Source organism: Pseudonaja textilis, chromosome 6 (assembly GCF_049901715.1).
Source record: "Pseudonaja textilis isolate UNSWEBS1 chromosome 6, rPseTex1.2, whole genome shotgun sequence".
NCBI classification, from domain to species: domain Eukaryota; kingdom Metazoa; phylum Chordata; class Lepidosauria; order Squamata; family Elapidae; genus Pseudonaja; species Pseudonaja textilis.
In genome coordinates this window covers 38793437-38808192 of record NC_141995.1, presented here as the reverse complement: position 1 = coordinate 38808192, position 14756 = coordinate 38793437, and the positions used below count along the sequence as shown (strand labels likewise).

The 14756-nt window shown below is 35.2% G+C and overlaps 2 protein-coding genes across 3 annotated transcripts in view; one reads left to right on the top strand and one right to left on the bottom strand.

Annotated features, from left to right (window-relative positions):
- WWC2 (WW and C2 domain containing 2) overlaps positions 1 to 11421 on the top strand; it is a 144318-nt gene extending 132897 nt beyond the window's left edge. For both annotated transcript variants that reach the window (XM_026699665.2, XM_087936353.1), the window contains exons 21-23: positions 991 to 1233; positions 4618 to 4745; positions 7639 to 11421. In XM_026699665.2, coding sequence (XP_026555450.1) covers positions 991 to 1233; positions 4618 to 4745; positions 7639 to 7705 — 438 coding nt within the window. In that variant the 3' untranslated portion in view covers positions 7706 to 11421. The remainder of the gene's footprint in view (positions 1 to 990; positions 1234 to 4617; positions 4746 to 7638) is intronic.
- Positions 11422 to 13703: 2282 nt separating this feature from the next.
- Positions 13704 to 14555, bottom strand: LOC113435655 (claudin-22-like). The gene has a single exon (XM_026699621.2). It carries the CDS (start codon positions 14492 to 14494, stop codon positions 13826 to 13828), a length of 669 nt encoding a protein of 222 aa, XP_026555406.1. The 5' UTR covers positions 14495 to 14555; the 3' UTR covers positions 13704 to 13825.
- Positions 14556 to 14756: the final 201 nt, after the last annotated feature.

Genomic DNA, 14756 nt, shown 5'->3' with positions numbered 1-14756 from the left:
CCAGCAAAGCGTCAGGGAATGTCAGCTTCTCGTCAGCATCTCTTGCTGCCTCTTATGGTGTTTTCACACCACACTCAAAATACATGCTCAGCATTTAAAGTAACACACACTTTAAACTAAGAATCATAGCTTATATATTATTTTTATCTTACCCAAACTAGTTAGGTGACCAATGTTATACCTAACAGCTATAACTCCCTTTTCCTGATGTTGTCCAACCAAATGCAGTTAAGGCATGCTGCTTAAGGACTCAGGAGGGTAATAAAAAGCTATGCCTATTCATGGTCATTGATTGCATGATCCTCCATGAACCTGTCTAATCCCTTTTAAGAAATCTTCCAACTTGACAATCTTCCATAACTGCTAGCAGTGAATTCCAGTATAACTACTGCTATAAAATGTTTCCCTCCTGTTGGCCCTGAATCTTCTCTATAACATTATATAACATTTTTCTCTCTCCCATAAATGGACAAAGCACTTACTGTGAGGGCGGATAGAACTCAGAATCTCTCAACTTTTGCCCTTCCATGTGCTATAGTAATGTATTTTACTTGCATGCATTAGCAAGATGTTTTAAAAAGTCAGCCTTTTTAAAATCTCAGAGTTAAAAATATTACAAGCTCCTATTCTGCCCCCCCCCCGAGGAATACCCCTCATCATGGTTGTACCAAAAATGTTGTGTTTTGATATTGAAATAGTTTAAAGATGTTGCAGAATATGTTTTTACTATGTTATGTCATTTATGTTGCCTAAGGAAAATTGTATGACAGGTTCTTATCTTATATGGACTGAAAAATATTTCAGTTCCATAAAAACAATTGCAAATAGCCGTCCCTTAGACTTTAGTCTGCTGCAACTTCATTTGCACAAAAATAGTATCTTAAGTGCCCATAGCAAATTTGTTATGTTTCACACAAGTATTGGGCTGTTCTCATGCAGTGCATGTGTTGTATTATATTCTTATTTTTCTGGAATTCCTGACAACTATAGCCTACTTGCCAGTCCAACTTGCGAAGAGCAATGCGAGAGCGCCTGGTCCGTACTTCTCTTGACTTGGAGCTGGATCTTCAGGCATCCCGGACCCGTCAGAGTCGCCTGAATGATGAACTACAGACTCTTCGTGCTCTTAGGCAGAAGTTAGAAGAGATGAAAGCAACAGGGCAGACGGATCTTCCTCCATGTATTTTGGAGGATGAAAGATTCCAAAAGCTTTTGAAGCAAGCTGAAAAAGAGGTAAGAACATGAACTAATAAAGAAGCAAATGTATAATGTTTTAGTGTCTGCATGTACAGTTTTGACCAAGTGTTCAAATCAAATTGAAATGCTCAGAATGTATACTATCTCTATATTATTGGTATCATTTTTTTTCCTACTACCAGGTACTATTTGCATGGAGTTTCAGGGGTTTTAAATTTTATTTATTTTTATTTTTATTTATTTGATTTGTCAATCGCTTACAAGATAACAGGTATAAGTATAAACATAGTTATGAATACATGAGATGGATACATATAAGAAAAATTAAAAGAAACAATAGAACAGGGACGGTAGGTATGATTGGTGCACTTATGCACGCATAAGTGCACCAAATGTTCAAAAGTTGCACCAAATATTCAGAAGTCAGCGGTTTCTTGTCTTAGAAGAGTGCAGGCATTTATCAAATTGTTCAGAAAAATGGATAATGGTTAATGAGGTAAAGCATTTTTTTTCCATTTCATGCAGCCTATAGTGCAGGGGTGGCAAATGCACATTGTCACATAACATACCACAACTTTTTTCCCCTTCGTTAAACTGGGCATGGGGTGGCCAGCACATGATGCATCCAGCCCACAGGCCACGAGTTTGATACCCCTGCTATAGCGGGGGGTTTGCTGAGAACTTTACTGTTTTTTTCTAACACTTCAGAACTTATTATATAGCTCAAATTATTGAGCCCAATATCCAAGATGGTAATGTAATCTAATTTAGTAATTAAATACATTTGGATATCAATAATCACAGAATTCCCTTAGGAGGGTTAATTTTAGATGTTACAGGAGCTCAGGAGGTTTCTACAGTATATTTAACCAAGAGGATACCTACTTTTGCAGTGGGTGAGGTGGGGAGTTATTTCCATTCTGCCTTGAAGAAACTGCTTCCTAATTTTTAAAAACATTTAATAATATGGTAGATCTGATTGTAAAACTGTTGCCTTCTAAATATAGAAAGATCATGTTGCCTCAAATTTAGGAAAAGCTGGGTTTTTTATTAAACAACTTTATACTTCTATACATAACTATAGATTCTTAAGAAATTTCATTATAACCAAATTCACATCATCTTACTTATTTATCTAGTTTACATTAGCTGCTCATATCACAAAACAATATACAGTGGTGTACAATGAAACTAAAACAATAAATATCAAAAACAATTATCAATACTGATTATTTAAAATGTTAAAACTATAAAAAAACAGAGCTAAAACTAGAAATAAATAGACAAAGGGAAGTTAATAGTAATGGTGTTACCACACTAGTTCATCCATCTCCTTGGGGTCCCCAGGCCTGCTGGTGTAACTTGAGGGACTTTCAGAAGCTCAGAAGGATAAGGCCAATCTCATCTCAGGGATGAAGATTCCATAAAGTGGATACCACAGAAGAAATGGTCCATTGCCAAGGGCCCACCAAATGTTGTTCCCTAGACAGTGGGGTATCATCAGCCCCATGATGTCCTGTTGCCTTGTCCACACTTCTTTACTTTATGAGAAGAGGATCTCTAGTTTTACAATGACTGGACCAGATTGGAAATGTACACACTTACAGTGCAACATCTGTTTTAATATTTTCATGGTCATGTACAGCTCTGAATAGTTAAAAAGCATTAATGTAGTACCATCTTCAGTTGTAATATGTTTACAGAAGCAAGCGTACCATGGAAATACTGTACATCATCCTATCCTGACAAAGCTTCCTTAATAAGAGAAAAAGGAATATATACATTTTTTTGCTGATATAATTAAAGTGTGTTTGACATACAGGTGATCCAGAACACAGGTAGTTCTCGATGTACAACTGTAATTGGGGCCAGAATTTCCATTGCTGTACAAGGCAGTTGTTAAATGAATTGTGCCTGATTTGATGGCCTTTTTTTGCCATGATGCTTAAGGAAATCACTGCAAATGTTAAGTGAACCAAGCAGTCATTAAGTGAACCCATTTTCCTCCATTTACTATGCTTGTTGGAAGCCAGCTAAAAGGGTCAACTATCATAAATTCATGCTAGTTGCCAAGCACCCAAATTTTGATCACATGACTGTGGGGATTCTGCAGTGGTCATAAGTAGGAGAATCGGTTGTAAGTTGCTTTTTTCAGAGCCATTGTAACTTTGAATGATCACTAAACAAATAGATGTAAGTTCAGTACTACCTGTACATCTCTATATTCCATACTCAATATTTTTAAAAGTATCTCCCCCCCCCTCAATATCCTCATCACTTGAAATCTAGATTGGATGTTTGTTTGTTTGTTTGTTTGGCAAAAAAATTTCCATGCCAGACTTGTTTGTTTGGACAGAAACAAGTGAAGAAAAAATAATGCACTGACATGACTTCATCAATATGAGATTATTCTTAAACTGCACTGATGATGCCCACAATCATCTTAGGTCAAAGGCCCAGTGAAATAAGATTGTTTTCCTGTGTTGTAAAAAAACAGGAAAGTGGAGCCTCATTAACTTATGGCAAAAGCAAATTCCATAAAATAGGGTCTACTATAGAAAATTCCTGCTGTCTTACCAACCACCCATATATGTAATGAGAAAAGGAGTCTCTTTCTTTGTAAATGACCGGACCAGATTGGAAATGCACATGATAGCAGGGCAAGATTTGCTTTAAACATTTTCATGGTCGTGTATTGCTTTCAGTAGTTCAAAAGCATTCATATGGTGCCCTCTTCAGTTGCAATGTGTTTACAGAAGCAGGCCTACCACAGAAATACTGTACCTATTACAATGCCAAAGTGAGTACTTTAAAAGCTTTTAATATACTAATATGAAAAGGGAAGGGAAGTATTAAAGCAGTGGAGTACTCTATTAACACAAAAGGAGGGCATTTAACAAAACCAATCAACATCGCAGGAAGCAGGTAAATGAAATATAATTTAGACTGTGTATTATATACTTTTAAATGACAGATTTTTTTAAAAAAATGATTATAAAATTCCCGATTGTATTTGTTTCTTAGCTCATCCAAAGGATAATTAGATAGCTTATTGGGAATGCAAGACCACTTTGCCATGCAAGGTTTTTGGTGACTTGCTGTCGTTTTTAGATGCTGTTAATCCATCTACAGGTGCTAATAGGAAAGGTTGGCATGCTAACAGAGCTTCTATTTGGAATATCACTTTCTGGTATTCAGATATTTGCCCACGGATTACAGTACCATTAAAGAAACTGTCAAGAATCAGGTAGACCCTTTTCATTCATTCAACATCTTAATTAAATCAGACCAAAGTCATTTGAATTGCAGTGCCAAGATGCCTTTCCTTTTATTTTTGCTGAAGATGGTTTGCAAGGTGCTTACTTAAATCCTCTATAATATTACGAGTTATTAAATGTGGCTTGTAATTGTTTCCATTAGGCTGAACAGTCAAAGGACAAAAAGAAACAGGGATTAAATGCAGAAAAATTGATGAGGAAAGCTTCAAAAGATGTATGCCGATTACGAGAGCAAAGCCAGAAAGTGCCAGTACAGGTGCAGTCTTTCAGGTGAGAAAAATTTGTATCTCTATGAGCTTTGTAAAACTGTTCAGCAATTTCTACACTGAATTTTTCAGCTTCACTATGCAGCATATAGTTCTAAAATTAGCTCTATGGTAAATTTCATTGCAGTTTCAATCATTTACAAGACAACTTAATTCAAATGTTCTGAAACAAATAATCAAAGATCCATGATTTAGCTTTGGGGTCCCATGTTCATAAACAACTCTTTGGATATAGAACTGTTTTTTCCAATAACAAATATAATACACTTTACCGTCAATTAACAAGAAATTATTTACACCAGAAATTATTTATACTTGTTTTCAGCATCCTGACTGCCAATAGTCAGTTTTCCCTAAGTAAAATGGGTGAATAGGCGGTAATATAAATTCAATAAATAAATAAATTCACCTGGCTAGAAACACACTGATGACGAGAATAAAGTTCTATCTATCAGTCTGTCTTTCTCTGATGAAATAGTGGTTATAGTTCAAATTCAAACCATGGCTATTTTGGTTATTGGAAAATCTCTTCCCTAAATGTTAGCCAATCTTGCTTTTAACCACTAGCTAAGGGAACTGTTACATGATGAAGAGAGCTTATCCCCAGTAAATGCTTTTACCTCCCTGACCCAGCCCCCAAGGCGGCCGGAAAGAAATGTTCTAACAATGGATCTTCCATCTTGGAACCAGCCTGCTGCTGAGGAGGCTGAAGTCAGACCAAGGTAATTTGGCAGGAAAGTGGTATTTTCCATCAGAAAACAGAAAAAAGACTGAAATGAACTTCTTATGTCAGCTAGATGTCATCAGAGGGTCAGTGACCTGCAGTTGTTCCTTTCCATCTAACCATGGGGCTCTGTATGTCCATGGCCATGTTTGCTTCAACTGCTACAGAGAACAGAAGAGTTGGGATGTTTTGTTTTGATTTTGTCTCAAGGAATACTGGCCTTGTATAAGTCCTTCTATGATGTCATTGGTAAGCTTCAGCTGGGAAATAGTCCACTAATAGTCATTTCCCCACTCAGAATTTGCTGTGGTTGTCCCTATGAAAACAAAAGGTAGGATCAAGTCATTGCATCCGCCTGGATCACAGTGATTGGCTGCTGTCAGAATTACCAAGCAACTCCAAGATCTGGTCAAAATTGCTCCCTCCATGGTGGATCTAGTCTACCCAAAATTCTTCTGCCCATTACAACCTGAATGCTACTACCTGCATCTCTTTTCCCCCAATTCCACTCTTCCTCAACCCCACTCTTCTTGGCTAATGAATCCATGCAACCACTGTCATTCCCCACCATAAATCCTAGTAACTATTCTCAATTGCTGTTGCTTCCAGTCGTGTAGTAATCAGAGAGGCTAGCCTCACCAACCATTTCTACATCTGCATTCCTCTCTTCCCATGTCCAAAAAGCCCATTCCTAAGTGGACGGTTGATCAGGCCTGCCAACACTCCAAATCTGCACACAGAAAAAAAGACCTCTTCAGTGAACAGGAGCCTGAACCAGATCCCAGACAGCAAAATACCTGAGATTTATTTATTTGTTTTATTTATTTGATTTGTCAATCGCTTACAAGATAATAGGTATAAGTATAAACATAGTTATGGAATTGATACATATAAGAAAAATAAAATGAATCAATAGACTAGACTAGACTAGACTAGACTAGACTAGACTAGACGAGAGGAGAAGAGAAGAGAAGAGAAGAGAAGAGAAGAGAAGAGAAGAGAAGAGAAGAGAAGAGAAGAGAAGAGAAGAGAAGAGAATACTTTATTGGCCAAGTGTGATTGGACACACAAGGAATTTGTCTTGATGTAAATACTCTCAGTATACCTAAAGAAAAGGTACATTCATTAAGAATCAAGAATCATAACGTACAACACTTAATGATAGTCATAGGATACAATAGGACAGGGACGGTAGGCACGTTGATGTGCTTATGCACACCTCCTAGGAAAGGGGAGAGGTCAATAATGGACTGTCTAAGGTTAAAGTTTTTGGGGTTGGGGAAGAAACCACAGAGTCAGGTAGAGATCTAGCAGGGTTCAGTGAGTCAAGCTGTCTCTGTTCCATTTGCCCCAGCTCTCTCCAGCCATATCTCAGGTTTCCACTCTGCACTGCTTCTTGCAGGGAAAGTAGAATAAAGGTGCCAAGGAGCTTAGTGGCATTGCTGCACTGGGTCTACTCTGTTCTCATGTATAAAGATAGACTCTCTAGCCAAACCTTGCCAGCTAGCACAAACAGAAACCTGATGCCAGTTAAGGTAAACAAGAATCACCACCATCACCACCACCACTGTTACATTCAAATGCTGCCCAAGTATATAACAGAATCCAGTGGGGTGAGTAATGAAGCTGACTCTGCTGGATTTGCTGGGTATCTCATTGCACTCTCCTCTATATTGACTTCCCTGGTTACTAAGTGCCTCCTGCATCTGTCTCTTCTGTTTCCTTGGAATGCAACACACTTGTAAGCAGCCTCTTATCCTTTTCATTCATCCAATCTACAAAGCAAACTTAAATCTCCCAAAGCAAATCCCAATCTTAGTGTGTAATCAACATTTATGTTTTTATTCACCATGTTGCTTTCCATGTAGAGAGAGAAACTATGGAAGCCCTTGGTAGAAGAAGGGCACATTGTGTCTCCCATAACTTTCTAAACTAGTTAAGTGGCCTATCGCAAAACTAAATATTTTACAGAAATATCATTTGAGCACTGCCCCACTTGAATTCAGTTAAATTGTATTTCTAATCACTGTATATTAAAAGCCTAAGGATTTGTTACATAATGCTTTGATGTACTATATCATTTGCTTCTTTATTCTTTTATCTTCTAGTATTGGAGTCTATTATATATTATTTTACATTTAAATACATTTTTGTTTCCCCTTATATTTTCAAGGGAGAAGATGGCATACTTCACAAGAGCTAAAATAAGCATACCAGCTCTACCAGCTGATGATGTCTAACAATATTTTGCATCAAAAGTGTTGTTCATTTTTTTAAGTGAATGCTTTTATATTATTGTTCTACAATCTTTTAAAGACATATTTTTGAATTCAATTGTAGATATTGTTTATAAAATACAGAACACTATGCTCTAATGTAACATTTCAGACATGCAAACTGTTCCCTCTGTCTCTCCTCTAGAAATATACAGCAAAATGCATTTGATACACCAATGAGACTAACTTTGTACAGTTTGTATATGTAAGAACAAAGGAAATCCTAGTATGTATATATCATTGAACTGCACTGCTGCTCTATATATCATGCAATGTGTCCCATAAGTTTCATTTCTCTGCTTATTTTTTTTTTCACAAGGACAGACTGTGAAAATGGCTGTTGAGCCATCTAAAGGGTTTTGAAAAAAAGTGGTGGTGGTGGTGGTGGTGGTGGTGGTGGTGGTGGTAGTAGTAGTAGTAGTAGTAGTAGTAGTAGTAGTGTGTACATAGCTTTCAGGAAATGTCCGTCCTCTTTCATGCCAGCAGATCTGTCTAGTGCATACAGGTGCTGTTTAGATTTCTGCTGTCTACATGGGAACTTTCAACTCTGACAAAAAAACTTTTTCCCTTTCTACCTTTTTTTTTTTTTTTTTTGAATGAAGGAAGAGGTCTAGAATACTAAGCTGGAAGAGTATCCTTTTTGAATATACTGAAGCTGGGGCTGTTTTTCATGTCTCACTGTATCTAAGAGCTTGGAGAGAACACGAGGGAAGTATGTATAGCCCTCCATGTGTTAAAGTTGATAATACCCAAATGGCAGCTGTGTTAGGGAAATCGACTCAAATTCAGTTTCAAACCTGAGCATACAAAGAATAAAAATTAAAACTAATATGTAAATATATCTAGTAAGTATTAAAATAGTTACATTCATGAAGACCAAACAGACCCATTTTCACAAGAATTGTTTGTAACGAATACATTTCTCTAAGGCAGTGTTTCTCAACATTGTCAACTTTAAGATGTGTGGAGTTAATGTCCCAGAATGCTGAGGAAATCATGGATATGAATCTCATACATCTTAAAATTGCCAAAGTTGAGAAACATTGTTCTAAGCACCCATTGTATATTATTGTTATAGAGATTTCTTCTAAGAAACCTTGATAATGAGCACTTAAAATAATATTAGTTGGGTTACGATTAAATAGACCATGTAAGTTGGTACCTAAATTAATTATGGCACAATAAGGATTAAACATGATCAATAATCTTAGTTTGTTTAACCAGCAACAGGTTTAATACAAAGTAATTTTTTTATTGATTATTCCCCAAAATCAGCTTCTGGTTACAAGTTTACAATAGGCAATAGGCAAAGTATTTGAAAAGGATCTGTGACAATTTGCCGTGACCACCTGCCATGGCCAACTCACCATGGGACAAGAGTTACACTAATATCAAAGAAATTGTGGAATAGAATCATTAAAGAAAGGATGAAAAAGGAGGGACAGAATGAAAGGTGAATGGTAAAAGTTAAAATATTTTTAATTTTATTTTAAATAATTAAATTGAATGGTTAAATTGCTCTATAGCAAGTTGTTCTGTGGTGAGTTGGCTGTGGCAAATTGTCCCACAGCAAGTTGGCCATGGTAAATTGCCCATAGCAAGTTGGCCATAGCGAGGTGGCTGTGGCAAGATGTCCCATTCTGATTTGAAAAGGTGCTGCACAAAGCACATTTGGGCATATCTGAAATCCCACGCCACCCCTATTTCTCAAATCACTGAGGAAGCTACTGCAGATCTTCCAGGAGGCTCAAGTTGCAAGTGGCTGCTTTATCAATTATTATTCTATGTAGAGGTACTTTTCTAGCTGACCTTCAGTTGTACATGTATACACATGTGCAGAGTCTGTGAACATGTTTAAAGTCTAGAAAATCTGTGCCAAAACTTTGGAAGGATCTCTTCATTCAGTCTGCTTCATTCAGTCTATCAAGGGGTTTTGCTTCATTCAATCTATCAAGGGGTTTTGCATAGCCGTAATACAGACACACGTTTTCTTGGCATTTTCACTTCCCTTGGTAATTCTCATCTGATAACCAGGTACTGATTAGTTTTGATGTCATCATCATGGAATACATGGCTATTAACACTTTATTTCAGCTGGGATGTCACAGTTTTGTAGATTAGACCAAAGCAAGGCATTTAATTATCTAAGAAGGAATTGAAGAGTTAGTAGTGATGGGTTTCTTTTACTAAATTAAATCTGCATGCCATAGTCCCCACTGACTAAAATAGAACTACTCAGTTTATAAGATCAGGCTATTTAAACAATGTAACTATTACTTCCAAGCTATGGAACATAAGATAATGAGAATATAAAAGTTATTTAGGCAGTTTAAAAGCCATTTGATGAAAGTGACACATAGTTCAGCATGTAAATACATACTCACATACACACAAAAAAGCCACAGATGAAACAAAAATACTTCTACTAATTGTGTACTTGTTCATTTTGCAACATAATTGTCTATTGACATGCTGTATTTTATTTTTCAAGGATTGAAATAGCATTGTTGAAAAAAATAGGAGAACATTTATAGTATGTTCATTGCCATCCTTAGAATTACAGAAGGAAATAAATTATTGTGTCTTAATTTATTTTTGTAAATCTCCCAAAGGGTCTTATTATTATGCACAACTATGTGTAATTATTTAGATCTTTTCAACATTACTTCTACTTGGAGATAGGAAACTAATTGTGCTTAATATTTCCTGGGTGCCCCCCCCCTTTTAACCCACCTTTTAGAAGTGATCTAAACATGTACATGCCATTTACTCTGTCAAGGTCAAGGTCTAAAAGCTGAAGTCACAAAGTTATTTAATATAGAAATGAAGGCTGATAGTTTCAGCTTCTCAGTTTGACAATACAGTATAATAATGTTTTAGAATGATGTATAGAGTTATATCTTGTGGTTTATTTATTTTCAGTCTTATTTATGTACAGTACAGCTTAATATAGTTCAGTTCTGCAAATTTAAATGTGTGGGTTAAAGAAAGCTACTATGCAAATTGTTTTAGGGACACATATAAATATACCTCCCTCTTTGTCTTCTGAAGGTATGCAACAATATTTAGAGAGAAACAAAAATAATAATATAAATAAATAAATAAATAAATAAATTGGCAAGACAATTTTTATTGGCTGTTTATAAAAAGGTTCTTCTATCCATGTCTTCTTTCACATGCTAAAATTGCAGCAATCTTGACTAATACTTAAGAAAACATTTTGAAGTCCTGGAAGTCTTACACAAAATCTGTTCAGCGTCTGAAACATATTTGAAAACTGTGATCATGGACAAATACCAGTCAAGTCTCATGCTATACTAATAACATTTTATCACAGAAGTTACCTATCAGAAAATAGAATAAATGTAATCATGTCTTGATTATCATTACTTCAGTACAATACTGTACATCATATTGCAAGTATTATACAATATTGTTTAGCCAAATGAACAAAGTGTTAGCAAATATTTTATTGGTGAAAATAAACTTCCACTTTATACAGTCATATTATATTTAAGTATTAAATGCTCAGAACTGAACTCAATATTTAATCAGGTTGTATCACAAATGTCTTCTATCCTAATATTGTCTGTATATGTACACATCACCTAGATTAACCTTTGTCTCTGCACTTTTCAATTGTTTCAATGATTTGAAAAAATACAGTTTTTTAACAGTAACTTTTGCATGCTTCTATTTTTTACCAATACCAGTTAACTCAAGTTTATGTGATTTGTGCAAATGTTCACATAAAACATTCACCAATAAGACTATGTAATAATAGTGGTCCATTAATCAGTGTTACGGATGGGTTGTTTCTTCGGTAACAATAATTATGTAAGCTGTATTTATGTAAGTGAGGTCCTACACAAGCCATAATCCATGAGAGTGTATGATTTTTTTTTCCTGATAGCATTTTACACACTAAGATGTAATATAAAACTGACTGGATCTGTAACTCAGAACTGCAGCAAGCCCATGCTCTGTTTTTATTTTATATTACTAAATGCAATTTTTCATGGAACTGAGATCAATCCCTATTTTCAGAATGGGAAATGGGCTTTGTAATACAGAAAAGTCATTTTTAAAAATACATTTTATGACACTAGAAATCTGGGCACTTCCAATATTAACAGATATGTATATGATAGATAAGGTAATAATATTTTAAATCCATTTATATAATACAGTGAAATGTGTCTATTTAACTAGTAATACAAATTAAACTACATAAATTAGATTTTATGCTAAAAAGAAATAGATTTTCATCCTAAATTTAATTTTAATATACTTGGCAGATTGTTTTTTAGTTTAAAATGATTTAGCAATTGTCAAAAAGACTAACTCTTCTGTGGATTTCTTCTGTGTCCTAACAAAAAAGAATTATGATCAATTCTGTGCAGAGAAGTAGAAATCTACTGGTAACCAATGAACAGTGTATTCTCATATTCCCATCTGACAGCAATCTTTTGAGTAGCCTCCTATCAAATTTCAACAGTGGGCATACTTCAGAGCAACAGAGCACATCAATGCTTATACAACTAGCACTTTTTGTAGCTTTTATTCTTGATGTTCTGACATTAGATAACTGTCCATTTGTGAAGAGTGTTAAAATTCTGTAAATGTTGACTTCTTTAGGCAAAGCTAAAAGGAAAAAATATATATTATATATTATATCCATTGTTTCCTTTTTGCACTACCTATGTAACTTTCCAGAGCACATTCCTTCATTTCATAAAAAGGCTATTCTAGCCTTGTAAGCTACTTAATAGGTTTAACAATATTCTCTTATAAAATAACATTAACATTTCTGTTAAGCAATATAATCAGAAGTATGCAAGTTTAAGCATTTGTGAATAAACTGATAAGAGTTTGAGTTGGGGAACAGTGAAGAAATGTTGTGTTATTACTGTCTGTAAATTCTGTACAGATATGTACTGTACTGTGCTGTAAATGTTCTCACAGTTAGATTATTTGTTCTTTCCAATGATATTTTAATAGAGAAAAATGACAAATCATGATTTCAAAAGTATTAGACTCATAAGATCCATTCTACACCAAAAATACAGTTCAAATATTAATATTTTACTTCTTTTTAGGAAACAATAGTCAATCCCTTACTTGGATCGATTTAACTACATAATTGAATTCATATTCATTCAGAAGCAAATCCGCAGAGTTCAATAATGTTTTCCTCCAGATAAGTACAAATATAATTAACCTAACACTCTTAAGTTTGCAAATTCAATTATGTAACTTGGAACTGCTTAATAAAAGACATTACACATTATAAATGGATGGCACAGAAGCAATCCAGTTTTTAAAATATGTAAACAAAAAAAGAATGCTGTCATCACACAGTAAAATTAATACAGTTTTTCTCAGACTTTAGAAAGTATATTGGGATCATATATACTTAACACTCAAATAACAACACATAACACAACAGAACTGATTCTTTACAATACCAGTATTTCACATCTAATTAAAATATTTTGTTAGCTACTCCCTTGTATCTTAAAAATAAGTAGAGGCAACAGCAAACCTTGATGTTTTCCATGCTTTAATATGAATTTTGGTCTGTAGATACAACTGAATTCTACTAACCAGCATTTCTAATTGAAGGTTTATTTAAAGGTTTTGCTGCATATTTGAATTTGTAGCAGAAAGTTTAAATGATAATAGTCGTTGAATTTTAAGACAGAAGAAAAACAAAGCTATTTCTGAAAATCAAGTACCAAACTTAGCAGTGTATGATTGTGTAAGATGAGAATTGATATTTTATGACTTATTTGAGCTTTGGATATTCTTGTTTTTACAGTACATTTTAAATTGAAGTAGACAACAATATATGATGACATTTTCTATAGTCATTTTAATCTACTCTTGTTGTGAAGCCAGCATTTTCAGCCTTGTAATAAGAAGGACAACACTACTCTTGAAATAAAAAGTTCAGGAAAAATATTAGAAACTCAAGTGTAATTAATCGAGTAAGGAACAAAGTGTCCTTTAATCTTAATTGGAATAAGGTTCTGCACACTGTGTTTAAGTGCATGAGAGGAAAAATAGGCTCTCCTATGTCTCTCAGACTCTTAGACTTTGGGGTCTGTTGTCACTTTCCAAGTGTTGACAAGCATCTAGCACACCTGCCACTGCATAATGGACCGAGGACGATTGAGTATCAACCGAACAGATGCTGCAATTTAGCAATGAGCCTCCAAAAATGAGACAGAATCCAGCAAACCAGCCTATAAAAAGTGCTTCCCCAAAATCCCACCTTGGAACGATGTCTGGAATAGTTTCATCCCAAAATTCCTGCACAGTGGTATGAGCAACCCAAGACACTGGGACTAAGGTTGCAGCTCCTGAAATCCAGCAGAATATTCCTCCCAGCAACAATAACCGCTTCTTTAGATCCTGTTGTTGTTCTCCAATCTTTAAACAATCCAATCCAACACTTGAGAGTAAGAGACCAGAAAGTCCTAATCCATTGGATATGAACATTAGAATCCTAGAAATTTGGAGCTCTGGGGGTAAAGCTAAAAAAGAATCAAATTCTTTGCACTGCATTCCCCCTTCTTCATGGACCACACAAGCTTGCCAGAGTCCCATTGTCCAGATCTCCAATTCATTCAATTCTAAATTGAGATTTTTCCACTGAGGTAAATAAGTAGTGAGGCAGGATAAGACCCATCCTAACAGGCAAAATAAAATCCCTGCTAACTGCATTATGGTTCGGTTCACTAAAGCCATTGTAAAGGATGCAATCAACTGGCTGGAAAATCTTTTGGCCAGGTTTTTTTGGGACTTTGACTTTATATAGTGGCTGCAGTTCTGATGATGGTTGCTCTTTGCTCTCCTGAATATAAGCTTTAGCTATTAACCCTTTAAGAACTCTGAAACATGTTTTTGTTCTTCCTGAATATAAGGTTTCTTGCAAAGGACGAAGGACTCTGCTTAACCATGAGTTGGGTTTTGTGATAAGGATTTGATCTGTTACCTTTCAATTTGCTTG